The sequence below is a fragment of the Ovis canadensis genome, chromosome 17, assembly GCF_042477335.2.
Source record: "Ovis canadensis isolate MfBH-ARS-UI-01 breed Bighorn chromosome 17, ARS-UI_OviCan_v2, whole genome shotgun sequence".
Lineage (NCBI taxonomy): Eukaryota > Metazoa > Chordata > Mammalia > Artiodactyla > Bovidae > Ovis > Ovis canadensis.
This window is the reverse complement of record NC_091261.1, coordinates 65,029,301-65,056,992: the sequence shown is the minus strand read 5'-3', so window position 1 is coordinate 65,056,992 and position 27,692 is coordinate 65,029,301. Positions and strand designations below refer to the sequence as shown.

The 27,692-nt window shown below is 45.9% G+C and overlaps 1 protein-coding gene across 1 annotated transcript in view; it reads right to left on the bottom strand.

Annotated features, from left to right (window-relative positions):
• Positions 1–19,286, bottom strand: part of CCDC63 (coiled-coil domain containing 63) — a 35,566-nt gene extending 16,280 nt beyond the window's left edge. The window contains exons 1-6 of the mRNA XM_069557871.1: positions 19,189–19,286; positions 18,629–18,795; positions 13,601–13,790; positions 3,277–3,396; positions 2,461–2,642; positions 1,085–1,266 (exon numbers count right to left, since the gene is read on the bottom strand). Of these exons, the coding sequence (XP_069413972.1) occupies positions 1,085–1,266; positions 2,461–2,642; positions 3,277–3,396; positions 13,601–13,790; positions 18,629–18,795; positions 19,189–19,197 (850 nt within the window). The 5' untranslated portion in view covers positions 19,198–19,286. The remainder of the gene's footprint in view (positions 1–1,084; positions 1,267–2,460; positions 2,643–3,276; positions 3,397–13,600; positions 13,791–18,628; positions 18,796–19,188) is intronic.
• Between the last annotated feature and the right edge of the window lie 8,406 nt (positions 19,287–27,692).

Below are 27,692 nucleotides of genomic sequence, written 5' to 3'. Positions count from 1 at the left end.
ATTATCACTGTGCCCCAGGGAGGGGGCTAGACTTTCCCAGGACAAGGAGGGGGAAAGTGAGAGATGGAGTTTCCCAGAAACACACTTCTAGCCATACAGTTGCAAATGAGAAGGTAGAAGAGGACAGAAGGGCTAAAAGACCAAAAATCAAATGCAGCTACACAGGGGGCTCTCTGAAGAGCTCAGATCTTTCAACCTGTTCAGGAGAGAGTTAACATAGCAGCCCTGAGCCTGCTCTGCTTAGAAAGGTCTGTTTGCAAGACTGGCCCTTCACCTTCATCTGGGAACTTAAATGGTGAACATTTCCCTACACTGATATAAAACTGTCCTCAAATGGTTAAGAGTGGCTCCTGTGCCCTGAGTGTATGGACAGTGTGGCCTATGCCAAACACCTGCCTTCCTGCTGGGAGGCTGGAATCTTGGGATGTGCTGGGGAGAGAGGGCCTACACGACCAGCCCCTAGTAAGAATCTTGGGCATCGAGTCTCTAACGAGCTCCCCAAATAGACGACTCTTCACACATGTGTTGTCAAAACTAGAGGCTGGAGGAATTAAGCATATCCTGTGTGACTCCACTGGGAGAAGATCCAGGAAGCTTGTGCCTGGTTTCCTCTGGACCTCGCCCCGTGCACCTTTTCTCCCTGCTGATGTGTCTACATCATAGCCATGTTTGCAATGATATGCTGAGTCTTGTGAGTCCTCCTTCAGAATCTCCAAACATGGATAGGGCTGCCTCCAATAAAATTTCCTCCTCTAAATAATGGAAGCAGAGCCACAAGGTGAGGCCACATCCTGTAGGTTAGGGATGGCGGATAAAATCCAACTCATCTAGTTAAATTTGAATTTCAGACAAACAATGTATTTTTAAAAGTATAAATATGTGCCAATTGTAGATAAACCACAAATAATTCTTTAGTGTAAGCATCCTTCAAATATTGCATGGGACTAAAATGTTATTCTTTGTTTATCTGCAATTTAAATTTAATGGTGTCTTGTATTTTTCTTTGCTAAATTTGGCAACCTTGGTACAAGGAGACTTGGGCACCTTCAGTTGAGAGAAAGAGGTATTCAGTGGAGAGAGATACCTTCTTCCTTTTTGGACTGCTCCTCGAATTCAAGACGATCATTCAGCTTGATGAGCAAGAAGGATTTGAGCTTGGTTTCATGATCGTAGACACGCTCCAGCTCTCGGATCTCCAGGTTGTACTGAGAGATGTCCTTCTGCTGGCGGTCCTTCATGGCAGCCATTCGAGCCATGGCTTCCAGCCTCGGTGAGGGGAGGGGAGCACAACAGAGTCTGAGTGTCCAGAGGCTCCTTCCTTCTCCCCCGCTTCTCCCTACCAGTCCAGACGGACTTCATTCCTGGGCAGTGATCATCCCTTCTTTTAATTATGGAGATTTCTGGGAGTAGAGGAACCACCTTCCTCACCTGAATGACAGGAGCTCACAACTCTAGACCACCCTCAGGAAATGATTTTCTATCATCATCTCTGTCACCATCCTGATCATCACCACCACGACCACCATCAGCACCACCGTCACCATCACCATCACCCCTATCATCACTACCAATACCATCAGCATCACCACATCAGCATCACCACATCAGCATCACCACCATCTACATCATCAAACATCACCATTATCACTATTACCATCATCACCACCACTTGTCAAGTATAATACTATGCCCCAGCCACTCCCTTATATACTCATTTTTTTTTAATATGTATTTATTTGGGCTGCACCAGGTCTTAGTTGCTACATGCAGGGTCTTCGATCTTCATTGTGGCATGCAGGATCTTCTGAGCTGCAGCAAGCAAACTCTTAGTCTTGGCATATGGGATCTAGTTCCCTGACCAGGGACTGAACCTGGTTCCCTGCATTGGGAGTGCGGAGTCTTAGCCACTGGACCACCAGGGAATTCCCTATACTAATATTATGTAATCCTCACTTCCACCCAAAGAAGTCCTAAAATAAATCAGTGGTGGTGGAGCCAGGTTTCAAACCCAGATCTCTCTAGCTCCAAAACCTGCACCCTTCACATCTGAACTGCATGCCTTTTGCCCTTCCAGGGGTGAAGCTGGGAAACAGTCCAGACTGAGAGGGATCCCTAGGACTACAGGCAGGGACACCGGGGGACGATGATACAGAATAGGGGTTTAAATCTCAGCTCCACCACATCTGCCACTTACCTGGATCTCAGGTAAGCATTTTGACATCTCTAAGCCTTCATTCCCTGGCCTATAAAATGGGGATAGTAACTCCTAGGGCTGTGGTGAGGGTTAAAACACTACCCAGAGCATCTAGCATCTTGCTTGGCAGAGACACAACCAGTGCTCAGAGTTACGATGATGATGGTTTCAGGTTCCTCAACACATAAGCACAGTGGGTAGAGGGGTAAGAAGCCCAACAGGTGGCTGAGACATCTCTGCCCCCAGGAGTCTCTCCACCAGCCTACCTCTGCTCGTAGGCCTGGGCAGACTGCTCGATGGCCACATTCATTGTCTTCTTCTGCATCAACAGGCGCCGACAAAGATGCTGGTAGACATTGTCGTAAGCAGCCTTCTCATGCCTCAGTTCCTCGATCTCCTTCCGGAGCTTTGCGTTGGTGGTCAGCATCTGGTCAAAGTGTACAGTGACCTGCAAGGAGAGCTGAGCTTCAAAACGAGGCTCACTCGTGGGGCACGAGACAAGCTTCCAGAAGGCAGCCAGAGTGTTGCAACGTCTTCCCCGCACCTCCCACCCCAGGCCCACCGAACCACAGTTGGAGCGCTGCCTGGCCTGTGTGTACACCATCATTCACCTTCTCCTGACTCAACCAATGAAATGTATGCCTGCTAATGGCTTCATGGACATCATCCTTTCCTTCTCCGAAGGGAGGGAGAGCTGTCTGCAGAGATTTTGTTTGGCCGCGTTGCACCATGTGGGATCTTAGTTCCCCACGTGTTCCAGGTACATTCATGCACACGTGCTCAGTTGCGTCCGACTCTGTGCAACACTATGGACTACAGTCCACCAGGCTCCTCTGTCCATGGGATTTCCCAGGCAAGAATACTGGGAAATACTGGGGTGGGTTGCAAGATCTCCAGGGGATCTTCCCGAACTAGGGATCGAACGCATGTCTCCTGGGCTACAGGTGCATTCTTTACCACTGAACCATAGGGAAACCCCTTAGTTTCTCTACCAGGGATCAAACCCGTGCCCCCTGCAGTGGAAGCAGGGAGTCCTAACCATTGGACAGCCAGAGCATTCCCCCAGAAGACACCTTACGTACAAGATTCAAACGGGTTTCCAAAATGTGGATCTGTTTTTGCAATTTCCGGGGGTTATTGGCCTCCTGTATTTTTGTGAAAATCTGTCTTTGGTTTACAATTTTTTTCTCCATCTGAACAATCTGAAAAAAAGAGAGAGAGGGAAAACCCAGCTGTGTTAACATCTGTATGGGGACAAACGCAATAGTTCACTAACTCAAGCATGCTAAAACAAAAACCACCATATTATTTCTTTTCCTATAAATAGAATCTCTCTTGGCTGTGGACTCAACTTAATCTTAGTCAGTTTGGGACAAAATGAGCAACTAAGAGTTTTTATTCTCACTTGTGCATGTAAATTTCACTCACATATGGGCAAAAATTTCACCTGACCCTAAAGCCACTGTTTTCCTGGAGAAATGGCATTGATCCCCCAAGAAGCCTTCTGTAACCTTGTTTTTGGTTGGTTGGCAGGTTTTTTGTTTCTTTTTTCTGACTCTCACAATAATGGGATGCTGCTGCTGCTGCTAGGTTGCTTGTCGTGTCCGACTCTGTGGGACCCCATAGATGGCAGCCCACCAGGCTCTACCGTCCCTGGGATTCTCCAGGCAAGAACATTGGCGTGGGTTGCCATTTCCTTCTCCAAGGCATGAAAGTGAAAAGTGAAAGTGAAGTCGCTCAGTTGTGTCCGACTCTTAGCGCCCCCATGGACTGTAGCCTACCAGGCTCCTCCATCCATGGGATTTTCCAGGCAAGAGTACTGGAGTGGGGTGCCATTGCCTTCTACTGCTTCAGTCGCTAGCAACTCTTAAAGAGCAGGTCATGAGGTGTCACACCCTGCAACATGTAAGACAGCACCAGACATCCAAAAATTGACCCCATCCCTTGTGACTGTCCAGTGCACCTTAGATGTCAGGCAGGTGAAAATCCTCTCTATAATCCTCTGTATCTAGAATCAAAATGTCTTCTACATATACACACACAGCATTTTTCATTCTCTCTTTTTTTTAATTTTTGGCTGTGCTGGGTCTTTGTTGCTGTGCATGGGCTTTCTCTAGCTGCAGAAAGCAGGGGCTACTCTCTAGTTGCGGAGCACAGGCTTCTCATTGCTGTGACTTCTGTGGCTGCAGAGCACAGGCTCTGGAGTGCACTTGCTTCAGTATTGTGGCTCGTGGGCTGTAGCGCACAGGCTCAATGGTTGAGGAGCGTGGGCTTAGCTGCTCTGCAGCACTTGGGATCTTTTCCGGCCAGGGGTGAAGCCCACGTCTCCTGCATGGGCAGATGGATTCCTTACCACTGGACCACCAGGGAAGTCCTTTCATTCAGTTTTAATAGACAAGTATCCAGGAATGGAGTCACTGTATAAATCGAGAGAATGTTCATTGATTTGTCTGGAACTTAACCAAGAGTTGGCCATCATTTTGGGAATCTTGACACCAGCACAACGTGGATCATCTTGTGGTTTTTGTTTGGCTATGCTGCGAGGCTTGTGGGCCTCTTAGTTCCCTGACCATGGATTGAACCTGGGCCACTGCAGTGAACACAGCAACTGCTAACCCCTGGACGGCCAGGGAATTCCCACGGATCATCTTCTTTGAGTTGTGGATACAGCAAGCCCCAGCCAGTCTGCAGTGTGGAATCTGGCCCGCTGCCTGTTCTCATAAAGTCTTACTGGCCCACAGCCATGCCCGTTCCTTGCATTGTCCATGGCTGCCTTCAGGCCAAGAAGCAGAACGGAATAGCTGCAACACAGACCACATGGCCTGTAAAGCCAAAATATTTACTATCAGGCCCTCTGTGGAGCAATTTGCCAGCCCTGTTCAGGATAAGTCAGGCCAAAACATGAACATATCGAAATACATACAATTTTAGTATTAACAGCTTTCCTTTATGTTTCCTTTATATTATAGTTATAGCATCATGTTGATTTAAAAGAAGAAGGGTAAAGGATTATATCATCTACGAATTTTACTTCAGGATTGTAAAGGAGGTATTATAAACATTTGCTGTTAAAAAGAGGTGCTGGCAGTTGAGTGATTCATAATTTTAAGTGTCAATGACTAGAAAATGATTAAGTTCATTTAGGCTCAGGACTTGTTAAAAATATGCTTTCCTCAGAAGAATTTCCTCTGCTTTTATAGGCACAGATCTCAGCAGCCTCCCTTAAGGGGTAGCAGCTTGTATCAGTTAGGAATACATGCAACAACAAATTACAGAAAGCCTGGCTACATAGTCGTTTAAACAAATTATGGTTTATCTTTCTCTCATAATACGTTGATGGCTTAAGTTCAGTAACTGAACTATGTAAGGACAAGATCTGTATAATTCACCTGACTTCTCCATCAAAACATGGCTGCCACAAAACCAGCCTTCACAGTTATGTTCCATGAAGGAAAACAGAGGAAGAAATATGGATGAAGGGTAGGACCTATATCTAAGACGTTTGGCCCTTCGAAGAAAAGCTATGAAAAATCTAGATATTATATTCAAAAGCAGAGACATCTCTTTGCCAACAAAGGTCTGTCTAGTCAAAGCTATGGTTTTTCCAGTAGTCGCGTATGGATGTGAGAGCCGGACCATAAGGAAGGCTGAGCACTGAAGAACTGATGCTTTCAAACTGTGGTGCTGGAGAAGACCCTTGAGAGTCCCTTGTACAGCAAGGAGATCAAACCAGTCAACCTGAAGGAAATCAACCCTGAATATTCATTAGAAGGACAGATGCTGAAGCTGAAGCTCCAATACTTTGGCCACCTGATGCGAAGAGCCGACAATGGAAAAGACCTTGATCTAGGAAAGACTGAGGGCAGGAGAAGGGGATGACACAGGATGAGAAAGTTGGATGTCATCATCAACTCAGTGGACATGAGTTTGAGCAAGCTCTGGGAGATGGTGAAGGACAGGGAAGCCTGGGTGCTTGCAGTCCATGGGGTTGCAAAGGGTTGGACACAGCTGAGTGACTGAACAGCAACAGCAAACCAGCTGGAGTCTCTGAGCTGCAGGGAAACATCCGGAAAACGTTTCCTTATTCCTAAAAGGGAGTTCTAGGAAGAGATGGTCTGTCTTCTCTTGAAGATGTTGTTCCATATGGATGCAGTGCATAGAATTGCTGCTGCCCACAAAGGACAAATACTTTGATAACCTAACTGAGCTGCTGAATCAACCATCCTGAAGCTTGTATTATTTTTATACTTCCTGTTGGTTTTAGTCACCAAGTCATGTCCAGCTCTTTGCAACCCCATGGACTGCAGCCCACCAGACTCCTCTGTCCATGGGATTTCCCAGGCAAGAATGGTGGAGTGTGTTGCCATTCCCTTCTCCAGGGGATCTTCCCAACCCAGAGATCAAACCCAAGTTTCCTTCATTAACAAGTAGAGTCTTTACAACTGAGCCATGAGGGAAGCATGCTACTGCCTGTTAAATGAGATAAAAACATTTTCTTATTGCCAGTACTTTACTCAGGGAAGGTGGGCTCTGCCCCAAGGCCCAAGGGATAAATCATCATCAATCTAAACCAGGGGCTGGGAAACTTTTTCTAAAAGGCCAAAACAGTAAATATTTTAGGCTTCGAGGACCAAGAGACTCACATAACCATTTTAGAGTATGTGAGTATGTAGATACTCACATAACCATTTAAAAAGCAAACATTTAAGATGTAAAAACCATTCTTCACTGGAGGGCCATAAACAAACAGACCAGACTTGGTGCTTGCACCATAATCTGCTGCCCCTGGTATACCTCAAACCAATTCTGGAAATTCCATAATTTCTCTTTACCAGTGATTGGCAAAGGAATGGACCTATACCCCAACCCTGGCCAATCAGAGAAAATCTGCTGGAGGGATTTTGTGAGTTATTCTCCCTTTCATAAGAAGAGAATATCATGTAGGAAAAACTCCCATCCATTCTTTATATTTTTGAATGCAATTCTATGAAATGTTATACCAGCTAATGTATCCGTTCAGTTCAGTTGCTCAGTCATGTCCGACTCTTTGCGACCCCATGAATCGCAGCATGCCAAGCCTCCCTGTCCATCACCAACTCCCGGAGTTCACTCAGACTCACGTCCATCGAGTCCGTGATGCCATCCTGCCATCTCATCCTCGGTCGTCCCCTTCTCCTCCTGCCCCCAATCCCTCCCAGCATCAGAGTCTTTTCCAATGAGTCAACTCTTTGCATGAGGTGGCCAAAGTATTGGAGTTTCAGCTTTAGCATCATTCCTTCCAAAGAAATCCCAGGGCTGATCTCCTTCAGAATGGACTGGTTGGATATCCTTGCAGTCCAAGGGACTCTCAAGACTCTTCTCCAACACCACAATTCAAAAGCATCAATTCTTCGGCGCGCAGCCTTCTTCACAGTCCAACTCTCATATCCATACATGACCACTGGAAAAACCATAGCCTTGACTAGATGGACCTTAGTCAGCAAAGTAATGTCTCTGCTTTTGCACATGCTATCTAGGTTGGTCATAACCTTTCTTCCAAAGAGTAAGCGTCTTTTAATTTCATGGCTGCAATCATCATCTGCAGTGATTTTGGAGCCCCAAAAAATAAAGTCTGACACTGCTTCCACTGTTTCCCCATCTATTTCCCATGAAGTGATGGGACCAGATGCCATGATCTTAGTTTTCTGAATGTTGAGCTTTAAGCCAACTTTTTCACTCTCTTCTTTCACTTTCATCAAGAGGCTTTTTAGTTCCTCTTCACTTTCTGCCATAAGGGTGGTGTCATCTGCATATCTGAGGTTATTGATATTTCTCCCGGCAATCTTGATTCCAGCTCGTGATTCTTCCTGTCCAGCATTTCTCATGATGCGCTCTGCAATATAAGTTAAATAAGCAGGGTGACAATATACAGCCTTGATGGACTCCTTTTCCTATTTGGAACCAGTCTGTTGTTCCATGTCCAGTTCTAACTGTTGCTTCCTGACCTGCATATAGGTTTCTCAAGAGGCAGGTCAGGTGGTCTGGTATTCCCATCTCTTTCAGAATTTTCCACAGTTCATTGTGATCCACACAATCAAAGGCTTTGACATAGTCAATAAAGCAGAAATAGATGTTTTTCTGGAACTCTCTTGCTTTTTCCATGATCCAGAGGATGTTGGCAATTTGATCTCTGGTTCCTCTGCCTTTTCTAAAACCAGCTTGAATATCTGGAAGTTCACGGTTCGCATATTGCTGAAGCCTGGCTTGGAGAATTTTGAGCATTACTTTACTAGCGTGTGAGATGAGTGCGACTGTGCGGTAGTTTGAGCATTCTTTGGCATTGCCTTTCTTTGGGATTGGAATGAAAACTGACCTTTTCCAGTCCTGTGGCCACTGCTGAGTTTTCCAAATTTGCTGGCATATTGAGTGCAGCACTTTCGCAGCATCATCTTTCAGGATTTTAAACAGCTCCACTGGAATTCCATCACCTCCACTAGCTTTGTTCGTAGTGATGCTTTCTAAGGCCCACTTGACTTCACATTCAAGGATGTCTGGCTCTAGATGAGTGATCACACCATTGTGATTATCTGGCTCATGAAGATCTTTTTTGTACAGTTCTTCTGCGTATTCTTGCCACCTCTTCTTAATATCTTCTGCTTCTGTTAGGTCCATACCATTTCTGTGCTTTATCGAGCCCATCTTTGCATGAAATGTTCCCTTGATCTCTAGTCTTTCCCATTCTGTTCTTTTCCTCTATTTCCTTGCATTGATCGCTGAAGGCGGCTTTCTTATCTCTTCTTACTATTCTCTGGAACTCTGCATTCAGATGCTTATATCTTTCCTTTTCTCCTTTGCTTTTTGCCTCTCTTCTTTTCACAGCTATTTGTAAGGCCTCCCCAGGCAGCCATTTTGCTTTTTTACATTTCTTTTCCATGGGGATGGTCTTGATCCCTGTCTTCTGTACAATGTCACGAACCTCATTCCATAGTTCATCAGGCACTCTATCAGATCTAGGCCCTTAAATCTATTTCTCACTTCCACTGTATAATCATAAGGGATTTGATTTAGGTCATACCTGAATGCTCTAGCGGTTTTCCCTACTTTCTTCAATTTGAGTCTGAATTTTGCAATAAGGAGTTCATGATCTGAGCCACAGTCAGCTCCTTGTCTTGTTTTTGTTGACTGTATAGAGCTTCTCCATCTTTGGCTGCAAAGAATATAATCAATCTGATTTCGGCGTTGACCATCTGGTGATGTCCATGTGTAGAGTCTTCTCTTGTGTTGTTGGAAGAGGGTGTTTGCTATGACCAGTGCATTTTCTTGGCAAAACTCTATTAGTCTTTGCCCTGCTTCATTCCACATTCCAAGGCCAAATTTGCCTGTTACTCCAGGTGTTTCTTGACTTCCTACTTTTGCATTCAAGTCCCCTATAATGAAAAGGACATCTTTTGGGGGTGTTAGTTCTAAAAGGTCTTGTAGGTCTTCATAGAACCATTCAACTTCAGCTTCTTCAGCGTTACTGGTTGGGGCATAGACTTGGATAACTGTGATATTAAATGGTTTGCCTTGGAGACGAACAGAGATCATTCTGTTATTTTTGAGATTGCATCCAAGTACTGCATTTCGGACTCTTTTGTTGACCATGATGGCTACTCCATTTCTTCTGAGGGATTCCTGCCCACAGCAGTAGATATAATGGTCATCTGAGTTAAATTCACCCATTCCAGTCCATTTTAGTTCGCTGATTCCTAGAATGTCAACGTTTACTCTTGCCATCTCGTTTGACCACTTCCAATTTGCCTTGATTCATGGACCTGACATTCCAGGTTCCTATGCAATATTGCTATTTACAGCTTCGGACCTTGCTTCTATCACCAGTCACATCCACAGCTGGGTATTGTTTTTGCTTTGGCTCCATCCCTTCATTCTTTCTGGAGTTATTTCTCCACTGATCTCCAGTAGCAATTTGGGCACCTACCAACCTGGGGAGTTCCTCTTTCAGTATCCTATCATCTTGCCTTTTCATACTGTTCATGGGGTTCTCAAGGCAAGAATACTGATACAGATACCCCTCGTCCAAGGTAAGGAGCAGCAGCTGTGCTTTGCTGGAGCAGCCGTGAAGAGATACTCCACGCCCAAGGTAAGAGAAACCCAAGTAAGATGGTAGGTGTTGCAAGAGGGCATCAGAGGGCAGACACACTGAAACCATACTCACAGAAAACTAGTCAATCTAATCACACTAGGACCACAGCCTTGTCTAACTCAATGAAACCAAGCCATGCCCATGGGGCAACCCAAGACGGGCGGGTCATGGTGGAGAGGTCTGACAGACTGTGTCCACTGGAGAAGGGAATAGCTAATGTATATTATACCATTATACAAGATGGCTATTGGCTGGCCATCTTGTAACCATGAGGCCAAGAGAGTCACAGAGAAAAATAAAAATCCATCATTGTAGAGCTGCTAAACCATCCCTAGGATGGTCTATTTCCAGTAAAACATCTTATTATGTGAGAAAAACAAACCTCTATTTTCCCAGCTGCTTCCAGTCAGGAATTGCATTACTTGTAGCCCAACACATTTCTCAAGCAAGATAGTGGCTCAGAAGATCAGACATCAAGGGAACCAGTGGATCTCGCACAAAACTGGCAAGGTATAGAAATGCTGCTTATGACTGACATCAGCCAGGTTTTGGACTTTAGCTGGAACACACTGTCTCTCTCCCCTACAAATTCCCTCACAGCAAAATCAAATTGCTTCATCAGTGCTGACAAAGTCAGGTTCAAGTCAAGCCAGGTTCCTTTTGCACTTGGCTCTCCTTTCCTGTTCTATGCACAAGGCAACATCCTCAACACAAACCCACTCCAAGCTCTCTTCTGATATAAAACAAATGACTTGTTTTGATTTATGGGAGGGTAGCGTCCTCCCCCATATATCAGGTGTGGCCTCTGCAGCTCTGAAGGGCTGCCTGTCCCTGCCTGAGCTGACCCCTAGAGTCCTCAGGCTCTACTCCTTGCCAAAGGAAGTTATGGCATCAGCTCTTGTGACTAAATTCCGAGCTGTATTCCCTTTGGCACCTTTATGTCAGGCACTGCTTTTGTGATGCTGAAAGTAATTAGGCTTCAGCCCAATGGGAGACATTACCCAAAGCCCGTAGCTGAAGGGGAAATGCATTGCTTACACAAGATGCCCAGCAGGCAGGCATCAGTTTATTAATTATTCTGTGAGGCCAAGCAGGGCCCAGTGGTATCCTCGCCTCCAGTGACCCCTTGAAAGGACAAAGTTCTGGGCACTGTGTGGTGGACACAGCAGGAGGGGATCCTGGGAGCTGGGATGGAATTAGACCAAGAAGGTTTCTGTGCTGGGCAGTGAGTGCCATACTCTTTGGATGATTTGCAAACTAAATCGCCTTTTCTAATGTTTCTGAGAATCCACATCCCTGTTTCTTTTTGCAATTTTTCTTTGTTCACTTTTTAAAGCATTTTTTTTCCTTTGATGTGCACCATTTTAAAAGTCTTTATTGAATTTGTTACAATATTATGGTTTGGTTTTTTTTTTAAATGTTTTGGTTTTTTGACCGCAAGGCATGTGGGATTTTAACTCTCCAACCAGGGATCGAACCTGCACCATCTGCATTGGAAAGCGAAGTCTTAATCACTGGACCATCAGGGAAGTTCCCTCTTTGTTCACGTTTATTGCCTTCTTCTCATACATTCATATATTCATTCATTCACTCATTCATCAATGTTTATCAAACCACCGCTTGATGCCAGACAACAGGGGTATGACAGTATCCAAGACAGAGTGGCCTCTGCCCTCAGTGAACCTACAGTCTAGGACTGGAAACAACCCAGGAAGCATGTTGAGTCCTAGGAGAGGGGAGATAGAAGATAATTTGGACACACACAGAAGGGGCACATAGCAGGGAAAAATGAAGGGACAACTATCCTGCATAAACAGCATTTGAGCTGAGACCCAAAGGATGAATAAGACTCCCACAAGCAGAGAGGATGGGGCCCAGCACTCCAGGCAGAGGGAACAGCATGTGCAAAGGCAGAGATGAGAGACAACAGTGTGGGTCCATAAAGGCAGCCAGTGTGGATGGAGCCCAGAGGACAAGGGAGGTAGGGGTATTTACGCCAGGTTCCAGAGTGCCCTACTTCTCTGAGTACCCTGACTGAGTGTGCTATCTGTTCCTGGCCAGGAACCTAAAACCAGGGGGATATACTTTAAACTGGATAGAGGCCATAGAGAAGGCCTCCCTGAGACCTGAGAAAGTCACCTTTAGGCTGAGAAACGGAGAAAGCAATGGTAACCCACTCCAGTACTCTTGCCTGGAATACCCCATGGACGGAGGAGCCTGCAGTCCATGGGGTCTCCAAGAGTCGGACATGACGGAGCAACTTCAATTTCACTTTTCACTTTCATGCACTGGAGAAGGAAATGGCAACCCACTCCAGTGTTCTTGCCTGGAGAATCCCAGGGACAGGGGAGCCTGGTGGGCTGCCATCTATGGGGTCGCACAGAATCGGACACGACTGAAGCAACTTAGCAGCAGCAGTAGGCTGAGAAAAAGATAAGCAACTAGGGTGAGGCATTTGGGGGCAGCATACACAAAGGCCCTGAGGTGAGAAAAGACAGCATTATTTAGCGGGGGGGGGGGGGGCAGTGAGAAAGGCTTTTGCAGCTGGAGTGAGAAGACTTCAGAAAGGAATAACATGGGATGAGCCTAGAAGGGTAGGCAGGGGCTAGATCACATAGGGACTTTCAAACCACAGTAAGGGATGAATGCTGTCCAGCAAATGTCTCTAGCTCTTTGTTTTCTGGACCCATGAGGACTGCACTTCCTAGGTCCTTTTGTGAATGGGTAGAGTTGACTATTTTTGGATGGGTATGGGCACTGGGGGTATTTATGTGTTTTGTAGACTGTCTTGAGTCAATGGGTCATGAGCAGACGTGACACACTGGAGCACTCAATTGCCAGGGTGACACCCTCAGGATCTCACTTTTTTCTACCACAACCCCTGGCAATGTCCAAGATGGGGGCTATCCCATCAGCCTGGCCCCAGGATGAGAGGATTTAAGAGCCCCTAGCCCATCCACCATAGACCATAAATCATGTACGAAAAAGAAACCTTTGTTGTTTTAAACCACTGAGTTGGGGAGAGGGAGTGTTTGTTACTGCAGCATACCTAACCTCTCCTGACTGATACAGTAAGGATTTGGGCATTTATTCTAAGTGTAATAGGGAGGCACTGGAGACCACAGAGGGGAAATGGATCAATGGAACTGAGAGATTAGGGGTTACAATGGTGGTAGAGACAGGTTTAGAAAAGCCAGCAGTGCAGGGTATGGTGGGGAGTACCCCGCCCCCACTCCTTCCCCTTGTTCAGTGTTCTGGTTAACCCTTTAAGAGAAAGACCACACCTTCTCATCCAGTTCAGCCAACAGCAGTTTCATTGATTTAATCAGGGCCTCATAGTCCTCCTTAGTTTGCAGCAGGAAACGCAGTTCCAGGTAGTTTTTCTCATTGAGATCCAGGTTCCTGGAGGACTTGATGAGATTCAAAAGCAGGGTGATCTCATCCTGCTCCTCCTGCAGGGTCTTGATTTCCTTGCTGTTGGGAAAGCAGCACATGATTAACCCTGAACCCCTGGCTTTGCCTGGATCGGACACTCCAGGCCCCTTGACCCTGAAAAGAGACTCAGAGAGGTACTTCCCAACCCAGCGAGTTGGAAGGAACTCACGCAAGGTCTCTAGTCCAGGTCCTGAACTTACATCACCTCTGATCCAGTTCACTGCACCACTTCTCTGCACCCTTCTCTGAGTGATACCTTTTTTTTTCCCCTCAGAACAATTTGCAGCTGTGCCTGTCAAAACCCATTACCTAGACATGGTGGGAGCCCCCAAGTTTTCTTTTGTCAGCAGCTCACTGGCATCTGTCTGATTTTGCAGACCTTCTTTTCCAGCTTTCTAGCCAATTATCTCTGGTAATGACAGGCAAACCCATCAGACAGGATCTTTGGACTGTGCATCAACACAGAGCTGCACAGGAACCTCTAACCCCCACCAGCTCCTCTATTCGGGGGCTAATGATTTATGAAATTGGCTAACATGAGTCTTCTTTCTCTCCCTTGTCCTCTCTGGAGAAGAGAGGGGGTCAAGGACATGGGCAAATGGAGATTTTGAAAAGAAAAGAAGGCTTGGGTGACTGCACAGCAATTGAACAATGTGAAATGGCACAAAGGCCGAATTTCTTGCAAAGTCCTTGCAGCCTATTCCCACTGTTCAGTGCGATTTGGATTTGCTGCCTCAGTGTCCTTTGGAAGCTTGGAGAAATGAAGCATTTCAGGTCCCAACCCAGGACCTACTGAATCAGAATTTGCTTTGCAACAAGATCCTCAAGTGACTTCTATGCACTTTAAAGTTTTGGAAGCACCACTCTAGAACAGTAAAGAACATTCAAGGGCAAAGGGTCTGCAAAGACTTTTCTATAAATGGTTCAGTTCAGTTCAGTTCAGTCGCTCAGTTGTGTCCGACTCTTTGCGACCCCATGAATCGCAGCATGCCAAGCCTCCCTGTCCATCACCAACTCCCGGAGTTCACTCAGACTCAAGTCCATTGAGTCCGTGATGCCATCCAGCCATCTCATCCTCTGTCGTCCCCTTCTCCTCCTGCCCCCAATCCCTCCCAGCATCAGAGTCTTTTCCAATGAGTCAACTCTTCGCATGAGGTGACCAAAGCACTGGAGTTTCAGCTTTAGCATCATTCCTTCCAAAGAAATCCCAGGGCTGATCTCCTTCAGAATGGACTGGTTGGATCTCCTTGGAGTCCAAGGGACTCTCAAGAGTCTTCTCCAACACCACAGTTCAAAACCATCAATTCTTTGGCGCTCAGCTTTCTTTACAGTCCAACTCTCAAATCCATACATGACCACAGGAAAAACCATAGCCTTGACTAGACGGACCTTAGTCGGCAAAGCAATGTCTCTGCTTTTGCATATGCTATCTAGGTTGGTCATAACTTTTCCTCCAAGGAGTAAGCGTCTTCTAATTTCATGGCCAAAGTCACCATTTGCAGTGATTTTGGAGCCCCAAAAATTAAAGTCTGACACTGTTTCCACTGTTTCCCCATCCATTTCCCATAAAGTGATGGGACCAGATGCCATGATCTTAGTTTTCTGAATGTTGATCTTTAAGCCAACTTTTTCACTCTCCACTTTCACTTTCATCAAGAGGCTTTTTCGTTCCTCTTCACATTCTGCCACAAGGGTGGTGTCATCTGCATATCTGAGGTTATTAATATTTCTCCCAGCAATCATGATTCCAGCTTGTGATTCTTCCAGCCCAGAATTTCTCATGATGTACTCTGTATATAAGTTAAATAAGCAGGGTGACAATATACAGCCTTGACGTACTCCTTTTCCTATTTGGAACCAGTCTGTTGTTCCATGTCCAGTTCTAACTGTTGCTTCCTGACATGCATATAGGTTTCTCAAGAGGAAGTCAGGTGCTCTGGTATTCCCATCTCTTTCAGAATTTTCCACAGTTCATTGTGATCCACACAGTCAAAGGCTTTGGCATAGTCAATAAAGCAGAAATAGATGTTTTTCTGGAACTCTCTTGCTTTTTCCACGATCCAGCGGATGTTGGCAATTTGATCTCTGGTTCCTCTGCCTTTTCTAAAACCAGCTTGAATATCTGGAAGTTCACGGTTCACGAATAGCTGAAGCCTGGCTTGGAGAATTTTGAGCATTACTTTACTAGCGTGTGAGATGAGTGCAATTGTGAGATAATTTGAGCATTCTTTGGCATTACCTTTCTTTGGGATTGGAATGAAAACGGACCTTTTCCAGTCCTGTGGCCACTGCTGAGTTTTCCAAATTTGCTAGCATATTGAGTGCAGCACTTTCACAGCACAGTAAAGAGTAAATATTTTAGGTTTTGTGGGCCAGAGGACCTCTGTTGCATCTACTCAACAGAGCAACCATATGAAACACAAAAATGAATAGGTGTGGCTATGTGCCAATAAAACTTCATAAAAACAGGCAGCCAGTAAGACTTGGTTCATTAGCCACTACTGCTCTAAAACAGCACTGTCCAGTAGATTATTCTGCAGTGATGGAAATGTTCTCTAGTTGCTCTGATAGCATCCACCAGGCACATGTAGCTACTGAGCACCTGAAATGTGGCTGATGAAATTGAAGAACTGAATTTCTAATTTTATTTATTGTAACTAATTACCAATGTAAATGGCCACATGCTGCTAGGGACCACCAGAGAGCACACCTAGTTCTAGAGCTCTTGTCTTCTAAACCTGGCCCTTGGGACTTCTCTGCCCTTCTTAAGCCCCTCATGGGAGGGGTCTTTGTAAAGATACAGAGAAAAAAGAGAGAGAGCAGGATAATCCATCAAAGATTATCACCAGGCTTTCAGGGTGTAGTGAGGTCAGAAAAAAGCAAAAGGAAGGTTTGTCCATCTTTAGGCAGGGCTGGGACTGCAGTGAGGGGAGTGAGATGCTTCAAAAATTAAGGAGATCTTCACTCTCAGGGTGGTATAGGTGCAAGGTCAGCCCTGGGGAAAAGCACTTCCTTAAATATTGTACCCTAACTACCTCACTTACCTCAACCCAATTTTCCTCCTATTTTAGGTTGTTTATGTCTACTCTTTCACTCCCCTCCCCCGCTTCAGTTCCATCACAGTGAAACCAGATCAAATGGACTTGGGTAGGGTAGAGCAGGATGCAGAAGAGTAAGAAAGATTCAAGAAAAACTGAAGACACACAAGGAAGTAGGCATTCCCTGATGCCCACACCAAGGACAGACTGTGAATCAAGATCACCAGGCACAGAAGTGCAGGCTATGGACTGCACAGCCCAAGGGAGCACCATCTACTTGAAAACATATCACCGATTTGCTGATTTATTGTACTTTTCTGAGAGATAGTTCATTCAGTTCAGTCGCTCAGTCATGTTTGACTCTTTGCGACCCCATGAACCACAGCACGCCAGGCCTCCCTGTCCATCACTAACTCCCGGAGTCCACCCAAACCCATGTCCATCGAATCAGTGATGCCATCCAACCATCTCATCCTCTGTCGTCCCCTTCTCCTCCTGCCCTCAATCTTTCCCCGCATCAGGGTCTTTTCAAATGAGTCAGCTGTTCACATCAGGTGGCCAAAGTACTGGAGTTTTAGCTTCAGCATCAGTCCTTCCAATGAATATTCAGGACTGATCTCCTTTAGGATGGACTGGTTGAATCTCCTTGCAGTCCAAGGGACTCTCAAGAGTCTTCTCCAACATCACAGTTCAAAAGCATCAATTCTTCGGCACTCAGCTTTCTTTATAGTCCAACTCTCACTTTCATACATGACCATTGGAAAAACCATAGCCTTGACTAGATGGACGTTTGCTGACAAAGTAACATCTCTGCTTTTCAATATGCTGTCTAGGTTGGTCATAACTTTTCTTCCAAGGAGTAAGCATCTTTGGTCATGTTTTAACAAAATCTCTACATAACAATGATGTTTCCAACAGATGGCAGTAAAGAATCTTGAAAAAAGGGTGCCTTTGTCTAATTCACAGAGTGATCTCATACTGACCAACAGTGGCTCTGAGTAAGCCAAACCTTGGAAAATCTAAAGAACTCCTCTAGCCTCTGAACTCCGCACATCATCTAACAGTCAGATTTTCTTTCTACTAAGAGGCAGTTACTGCCTGTATAAACATTTTAGATGTAGTTAATGAATCACCTTTCCTTGGACGGAATCTAAGAATGCCTGTTTAACGTTTGCTTCTTCAAACCCCGAGAGCACCTTTCTGTTGCCCAGGGAAAACTATGCATAATTTCTCGGGCCACTCAATTTCAAATATTCAGTCTTGAAGATCCCAAAAGGTCACACAAACAGGAAATGCCCTTTGGGGTATCCACTGCCGGGTGCTTTCCCCTTCTCTGGGAACTCCCCACCTTCACTGCTAGAACCGCTGGGGATACCCATAGCTATTTTCCGTCCTATAGTTCAACCCCCAGACCACAGCTAATTGGGCCAGAAGCAGACACCAGACCCAAGCTGAGACAATCAGATTCTCCCTGCCCTGAGAATTCTGGGATGGATTCTCAGAATTCTGGAATTGATTAAGGACAGTCTCTCTGTGTGGCCCTTGATAGCTCAAGAATTGAAGGAAGCCATCTCCCACCAGCCACAGATGAGATCAAGAAAAGGAAGAACAAAACCCATGTGATGAAAGAAACAGGAACCAGCAATGGCTTCTAGTTTGGGTCCTTCCCTGAAACATAGGTGCTCTGCTCCCCTTGGGGTCCCCAAGACACCCTGAACTCTGAGAATATATCTCCTTTCCCCACTGAAGCTATCCCAAATGGGTCCATGCCCCAGAGGCCACATCAGAAGGCAAGCCCCATGAAACCAAAACCCCAAATTTTCTCTGACCATCACTTACTGCTGGTTCATGATCTTCTGCTGGGAGCGGAAGTTAAAGGACTTCCGACTGTCCACCATCTTCCGGAACTGCTGCCTCAGCTTCCGAAGCTCCCCCTCAACCAGCTGCCCTTTGGTCTTCTCTGAAGGTTCCTGGGAACTTTCAGGGTCTTTTCTCCTGTGCTTCTTCTGGGTGAGACAGGGTGGGTATTAAGCAACAGGTTAGGTGACTAGAAAAGCCCACATTTCAACTCAAGGGTGGAGGGCAAGAAGGGTGCTTGGGGCAGAGCTAGAGTTGAAAGACCACCCTTGGGTGATGTCAACTGCTTGTGTGTTACATGGAAAACCTGCCCTGGGTTGCTGAGGTGGAGAGGAGGCTGGGCCTCATTATTACATACTGAAGAGGTGGCCTTGCTGTGTGACTTTGGGTGAGTCACTTAACATCTGAGTCTCCAGTCTTTCATCGATAAAATGGGTGCACACAGATTTGCTGTCAAGATTCCATAAGCTAATATGCGTTTAGTGGACAGCACAATGCCTAACCCCACAGTAAACCCTCTCTATATAGGAGCTATTACCCACCGTTGGCATCTTGAAGGAATTGTGCTTTTCCTCTCCTCAGACACCGTACCCAAGGGAGGTCAATGCCAGCAAGTGTTCCTCTCTCTCTCTGCAATGCCCTGTCCAGAGTGGCAAAACAAAGAAAACTTGTGAGCCACCCCTGCTGGTGGGGCCGGACCCAGCAGAACCCTCTCCCTCCTCCCACAGTTTGGCACCAGAGGAGGACACGACAGATGGCTGCCCGGGTGTGAGAAGAGGCTTTTTTTTTTTTTAAGCAATGTTTTCCTGAAACCTGTTCCTCTCACAATTTATTATTAGGAGCCAGGCAGATGGTTCTGGCATGTTGGTACCCTCTTGCTCCCTGTGTTCCCAAAGAAGAGGGGCAAAATGGCATCAAGGCAGTGTGTCCTCTGATGGGGTTACATTGAAATTCACCCAGCTTCAGCTGTGAGGATAACCTCCCCTCACTTTTAAAAGCAGGAGCCAGTGGTACTGAGAGGCATTAGGTATTCAGAGGCGGGAACAATGCTAACCCTATGAACCCCATGGGGCTGTAAGATCCACTGCACCCCAACTTCCAGACTTCAGGAACTAAATTCCTAAACTAGAAACTCTGAGCTCTGCCACCCGCTGAAGGGTCCTACAGAGCAGTGGTTTAAAGTATTGCTGTATCAAGCATCAAATCTCAGCAAAAATTCCCTCCTTGGCCACTTGTTAACTTTGGACAAGTCATTTCAGGTTTCTGGGCCTTGGTTTCCTCATCTGGAAAACAGGAGAAATTCTAGAAGCCATTTCAGGTTGTTCAGCATGCAAGGCACTAAACCAGGCACAAAGTAAGAATGCAGTAAATGGTATGATGTGGGTCTTTTCATATGATGACAGTTCAGCATAAAAAATATTTATGTGGGCTTATGGGGCATCCAGCATTCCTCTGCCTCCTGTAGCAATACCTGGAATTTCCAGTAGGAAGCCACATCCTCCCTCACTCCTGGTCATTTCCAGATTGGAACCTGTGACTCTGGATGGGCCAATCATAGTGCCAGACCCCTGGCTAATCTGCATAATCTCAAGGCCTTGGCCTGAGTGATCAGTTCCGTGATAGGTCATGACCCCAAGCAGAATAAATGGTGGAATTTAAGCTTGCACATTCAGGAAGAGAGAAATTGTTTCCTGCTGCGCTTTAACCCATGTGAATGAGGTTGCGAGTGGCTGGCAACTCTTCAGGGAACCTAAGAATAAAGCTATCTTGGAGGACAGAAGACAAACTCAAGAGAAATTTGACCTTGGGGGAATCATTTGAGGCCTTGGATATAGCCAAGCCTGAAGATACTCTGGGTCATGTCCAATTACATAAATCAGCATATTCACTTAAAATAATCCAAGATGAGTTTTCTGTTGCTTGCAACCAAATGAGCTCTCATGCCTGAAGTAAGTAAATCTCTTTAGCACACAAATTAAGAGGCTGCTGATGCTGCTGCTAAGTTGCTTCAGTCGTGTCCAACTCTGTGAGACCCCAAAGACAGCACCCCACCAGGCTCCGCCATCCCTGGGATTCTCCAGGCAAGAACACTGGAGTGGGTTGCCATTTCCTTCTCTGAAACTAAGAGGCTACTGTGTGCTAAATATTGTAGGGAATTCAGGTGTAAGTCAATCTTCAAGGTGCTACGAACCCTGCCCTAGGTAAAACAGTGGGAAAAGGTGCACAAAGAAGATGATTTTCAATTTGGGTTTTGAAGGATTAATAGGAGTTCACCATGCAGAGAAGAAAAGTGGGGAAGAAATTGGGGGTAAAGAGAAGTGCCTGGGCGAAGGCTGAGCAGCAAGTGAATAAAAGGAGTGTTCAGAGACAGGTGTGTGCTCTAGTATAGATCGCAGCACCCACTGGGAAGAGCCAAGAGGTTTGGAAAAGCTAGGATGTTCCTTAAAAGCAGGGATGTAAGAAGATCAGCCTTTAAGAGATGAGGTAATTGTCTCCCAACAACCACTTCTCCTTCATGAAGGATTGTTGCCACGGTAGCTGCCTGACCAGGGCTTATACTTCCCAACTCCTCCTGAATCCATGCAGGCCTATGAATTCTCACCCATGGATGTGAGCAGAGAGATGTGTCCCTTCCAGACCATGACTTTAAGATGTGGATGTGACATTTCCATCTTCTCTTCCCCACTCTGACATTTATGGGAAGTGCAACTCCAGATGGGCAGAGCCACAAGACAAGTCCCCTAAACCAACTTGTGGAAGAAGTCACCTGCCAACCATGAACATCCTCATTGGACTGTTACCAAAAAAAGAAATTAATTTCTATTATGTTAAGCCAATGAAATGTGGGAATATCTTGGTTATAGAAGCTAGCTATAGAGCTAGCATGACTCTTAGAATAGCCTAAGTTCTTCTTAACAGGACTCTGATTTTGTCCCTCCTCAATGTGCCCAGTTCTAGAGGATGAATCATGATTGGTTCCCACTAATCCTAGTAACCCTATTTCCCTTTGTCAATGATTGGTCAAAAGATGAGCATGTGACCCAGATCTGGCCAATGAGACTTCAAAAGTCTATTCCTATTCCTTTATGACAAAAAGAGCTTGTCCATATTCCCCTTTCTTTTGCTTTTGGAAATTACTGTGAAAGAATGATAACTGGTGCTGGAGCAACCATTCTGTGACCATGAGGAGAAATATCACTGTCACACTAAAGAGAGCTAAGAAGAAATATGGGGGGAAATTCAGGTCCTCACTGACACTGTTTGCCACTGCCCCAGTCTTAGAACAGCCTACCTCTTGGCTTCTTGTTAAGTGAAAGAGTTAAGTGTCACTGCTGTTTAAGGTATCCTTATCAAGTATTTTCTTCATTGCAGCCTACAGCATTCCTACCTTACATGACACACTACCTTGAAAATGATTCTCTAGCTGCTGGGTGACAAGACAGTAGTGACTGAGACTATTGGACCTTTGACATTTCCCTAATATGTTCTAGGGGGTTTCTAGAGGGTTTGGAGACTAACTGAATTTTGGTAAATCACAGCTGAAGGAAAATATCTATTTCTGGAAAATTTCCACAGACAGGGAAGTAGAGTAAAGACTAAAGTTCTATAGCTTGGTTATTTTTGGAAGAGCCCTCAAGGTAGGCCTAGAGGCAATTATAGCAGGATTTATTAGACTGAAAAGATTGGGTAAAGGATACTCACTTTAGGACCTCCTTAAATTATAGAATTTTGTACTGCTCCAATTTCATATGGTCTAGGAGCTTTTCTATATCTAAAGACTTTTGATCCTAAGTGGATCTATAATGCACCTTTCTAAAAGTATGACTAAAGGATATCTGACATTCACTGACAATGTGATTTCTCTGTCTAATCTTCAGTCTCCTCATCTGTCAAATGGAGATACTCATCCACATGCTCAGTACAAAATAATGTATATAAAGCTCTTTGTGCAGAGCCTGGCACATAATAGGTGCCTGATGAATGTAACTTGTCTGTGAATCATGATTTTTAAGTATCAGTTTATCTTGCCCTTGAGCTAATTGGTTGTGTGTTTTCCCCCAAGAACTGGAGACTCCATCATCTTCTACCTTTTGGCTAATACACACACATACACACACACACACACACAGAACCAGGCTCCTCCTGGGACACTGGCTTTTCTCCAGCTTCTAGACGCCAACACAGACCTTTCTGTGCCCTCTGGGCTGGGCCCACCCTGCTCCCTGGGAAGAGATCCGCCCTCATTCACACAGCTTGGACTTCAGAGAGCCCTGCAGGGTGTCCTGGCCCCTGGCACACCACCCTTTTGGTCAGGGTTCTCAAACTCAAGGCCCACGGGGCAAATTCAACCTGCCTTCAGTTCTGGTTAGCAGGCAGTGTTTTAAAATGTGAATGTGGGTCATGCTCTCTCTCTCCTGGCTATAGGCTCTATTCCTCCCCATTACCTAACTCCTCCTCCCTTCAATTCCCACATTTCCTGTATTGGGAGCCAGCAAGACTCTGAGTATGCAGTTCTTGGGAGGAATCTCAAAGCTGTCCATGCGGTGCAAAGTGTTAGCAAATCCAGAGGTCCGGGTCAGGGAGCATCATGAAAGTGCCTCCAGCTCCCTGGACCTCAGTCTACCCACTACAGTATCTGTAATCCTGGGCACATGATTAGCTCTTAGCAAATACTATTGGAATGAATGAAGTCTCCTAGTGGGTGGAGACTTTATTGTCTAATATTTAATTAGCTGAGGTAGAGGGGGCAGACTCCTCTGCTGCTGAATTTTAACAATCTGCCCTTAAAAGAAAATCCTGACTCCCCCTTGGAAGGGCTCTGCAGGGCCCCTTGGACAGTCTACTATGTGGATTATAAATGCCAAGTCTGAGAGAGAAGGATCCTACCAAAATTAAGTCAAGGCTGCATAACCTGTTAGAATGTTAAAACATATGCTTGCAGCACTAAGTGGGGTGCAGAACACAAATTTTTTAAAATCGGGACAGTTTCGGGGGGGGAGTGAAAGTTTGTTGGGCTTTCTTGGAGTTATTTTACACACTGTAATTTATTGACGTTTAACTGAGGGGGGCCAGGATATTTTCCAAGTTTAGGGGCAGCTACACCTCTGCAGTCGGGGGCCAGGGGCAGCCACCAGGTATCTGATTTCCCCAGCAGAGAGCGCTGTGACGCAGCAGGCGCGGCTGCAAGCGCAGAGAAACTCACCAGCGGCGGCCTTCAGGACCGCTCCCACCGCGTGTCCGACGGCCGCAGCTGCGTGTCGGACCGCTCTGGGAGAACTGCTAGCTGCACCGCTGTGCTGGACCGCGCCGCCCCCAGCCCCAGGTCCGGGCGTTCTCGGACCCCTGGAACGGCGCCTTTGTGACTCCCACAGACGGACGTTCTGCCCTGGAAGGTGCTGGGAGGGTGCAGGGCCCTTAAGTGAGAAGCAGGACAGCCGATCAGAGGAAGGGGTTTTGGGGGGATGGCAAGAAGGGTAGCGACACTCTCCCCGGAGACACCCCTTACTGACTAATTGAACCCTCACAGCACTGCTTGACTCAATGACCGCTATCCTTCCGTGACTTGGCCACTCACACCGCCATTCAAGCTCCAGTGTCCTCTCTTATTCACACGAATCTTCTCCCGCCTCACATTCGACGTCCTTACAGCAATCCTACTGGGTGCTTTACATACACAAACGCAAAGGAACCTAGATCTTCCTGCTTTGGAAACAAATACCCACAGGTGCAGGGGAATTTGTCCATCAATTTTCTTCAGGAGCACCCGCCCTCATCCTCTGTGAGCTGCTTAACATGGGGAACCCCAGTCTGATCCTGTTTACCTATGACCAGCACCATAGGTGGTCAGCATTTTTCACTGGCCTAACTGTGTTTGATTGTTCAAAGATAAGCATTTCTTCATACAAATGGCCCTGAAGTACAAGCCAACCACTTCCTCTGAGGCTAAACTCAAGAAGCAGCCACAGTGCTGAAAGGGAACCGATTACTGGGTTTCTAGGGTGCACGGAGTCAGACACGACCGAAGCGGCTTAGCAGCAGCAGCAGCAGCAGCAGGGTAATTTCGATGCCTGTGATTTCCACCTTACCTCCAGCCACTTGAGTGAATGGTAGCTCAGTCTCGCTTAGCTCTCCATTCTCTTATCCCTAAACTCTTGGGACAAGATATGTTTTAGAAGTTACTGTGTTTGGGGTTTCAGAAACGTACTTTGGTGCACAAGGAAGCATGTTGCCTCTGATGTTGCTGGCAACCATGTAACCGTGAGGGAAGTTAGTGGGACAGTGTATATTACAAATGAGATTTGGGCAACATGTCAAAATCAAACACACTGACATCTCTGCAAGAAAACATGAATATTAATAAAAATTTGAGTAAATAAAGATCACAAGCAGCTTCATGTTAGGCCTGGATGACTCACACAAAGTGTTTTCGGACAAGTGTTACCAGCCTCATTTTACAGATGAGGAAACCGAGGCTCAGAGAAACAGAGTGACTTTTACCGTTAGTGGAGGATCCAGGATTTGAACCAAGAGCTATCTCTAGAGACTCATGCTTCATCACAATTCTGAGTTAATTCAAAGCTCCAACCCTGAGAAGTTCTGGTAGCTGGTATCTACCATCTCTCTGATATTTAAAGGGCTACTCTAGCCCTCGGCTCCATACATAGCCCAATGACTCATAATTTCAAGTGTCAACGACTGAAAAATGATTAAGTTCAATTAGGTTCAGGACTTGTTAAAAATAGGCTTTCCTCAGAAGAATTTACTCTCTCTGCCTTTATGGGCACAGATTTCAGCAGCCTCCATGCAGAGAAGTGCAAGGCTTTTTAAATTAGAACATGCCAGAATCAATTCTGCTAAAGGGATCTTCAGCTCCATCAGTGGGGCTTGGAGCAGAGTGAGATGCCAACTTGCCAAAATGATGAGCCAGTGGTGAGAAGTGTTGGCGATAGCAGCATCTACAGAATGGAGGAGGAAATTATAATCAGGCTGCAGAGGGTCTAGGCAAAGGCATTTGGCCACAGACCAGGAAGCTGATTGTCCAAATGACTCTTTGACAAGGGATCAGAAACCCACCTGAAATAACTCAAAGTGATTTTTTTTTCCCTCTCCAGCATCTGTTCCCCTTCCTCCCTCCAAAAAGATCCCAATTTGTTCAGGTAACCATCCCTTTCCCATTCAGACTATGTGGCCAGGAGAAATTGATTTTCGTACACATCTCCAGGATCACTCTCAATTGCTCTTAGCCCATCACAGCTATCCCATCCTCCTTGCCAATGATTGACCCTGGAAGCTAATTTTAAGCCAGTTTGTGCATAGCATTCTCCTGGAGATTGCAACTGGCCCAGGAACTGGCACATAACTGACAGTGGCCTAGGCAGACAGAAAGGAAGAACTTACAGGCCAGGGCTGGAGAGGAGATGCTTTTTTTTCTAGCTCCACAGATGGGAACAAGGAAGCATGTTGCCCTGCTGTTGCTGGCAGCCCTCCTGTAACCATAAGGGAAGGAAATGTGAGATCAAAGCCAACACGTTATACAGGGGGGAGCCTAAAGAGAACTGCAGAACAGTATCACTGGAACTCCAATCATACCATACCTGAAATCTACCTTGGTTCCACCCTTCTTGTTTTTGGTGAGTTTTTTTTTTTCTTTTTGGACATCCCACAAGGCATGTGGGATCTTTGTTCCCTAACCAAGGATCAAACCTGTGCCCCCTGTCCTGGGAGCTCAGAGTCATAACCACTGGATCACCAGGGAAGTGCCACACTTCTTGTTAAAGAAGTTAACACATTTTTTTTATTGTTTAAGCCAATCCGGATTTCTATTTCTTCTAGCCAAAAGTCTACTAAATTATATGAATATCATGGTTATTGCATGTAAACCGGAGGCAGTTCCCCACAAGGAACAAGAATCAAGAACTAGAAAGCTGTCAGAAATCAAAAAAGCTCCTCTCTCCAGCTCTCTCTCTCTTTTGAATCATCTGATCTCTCAACTTGGTTTCTTATTTTTAAAAAACACAAATTTTTCCTCCCCTCAGCTTGCTTCTTATGAATTCCCATTTTAAAGTCCACATTAAAAGAAATCAAGGTCTTCTTAATTTCAACTTTCCAGAAAAGAGAACCCAAATCCAAACCCAGTCTGGATTTGGTGTCCACTGTTGTGGCCAGGCGGAGAAGGCAACGGCACCCCACTCCAGTATTCTTGCCTGGAAAATCCCATGGATGGAGGAGCCTGGTAGGCTGCAGTCCATGGGGTCGCTAAGAGTCGGACACGACTGAGCGACAGCACTTTCACTTTTCACTTTCATGCATTGGAGAAGGGAATGGCAACCCACTTCAGTGTTCTTGCCTGGAGAATCCCAGGGACAGGGGAGTCTGGTGGGCTGCCGTCTATGGGGTCGCACAGAGTCGGACACGACTGAAGCGACTTAGCAGTTGTGGCCAGGGAGCCACTATCAGGTGACACAACTGCCCTTCCACAAGGACTGTGAAAATAATTCTCAAAACAGGTGAGGGCACAGTCATATAGTGGAGAGAACTCTGGACCAGGTGTTATGATATCCAGGTTCTAGTCCTAGCTCTGCCACTGAAGTGTGGTGTGCTCTTAGGAAAGTCAGTTGACTTCTCTGAGCCTTCATTTCTTCAGACTGCCGGGGCCAAGTTGAGGATTTTAAAGCCTGAAAAGACTGTAAAATATTTCATCCCCCTTATAGCATTGAAAATTAAAACAGCACTAATCCATAAGATAAGGGTCAAGTAGTCTGATAGGATTCTGACTTCTGCCATGATGCTTTTTCAAATAAAATGATGAGTTGTTTTGGGGGAAAGTACTTTCAGGTGTCCCTAAGTAAAGGTGCCCTTGGTGCTGCCTGCCTTCTGCTATGACAGACTAGACAAGAACCCCTCACCCAAGTTAGACAGAATTTAGACCCAAAAAAGCCAACACGTTATACAGGGGGGAGCTCTTTTGTTTCCCGAACAAAAGACTGATGAATAGATATGGGGTGCCAGAGCCAGGAGACTGTGCGGTCAGGGCTGGGGCAGCCAG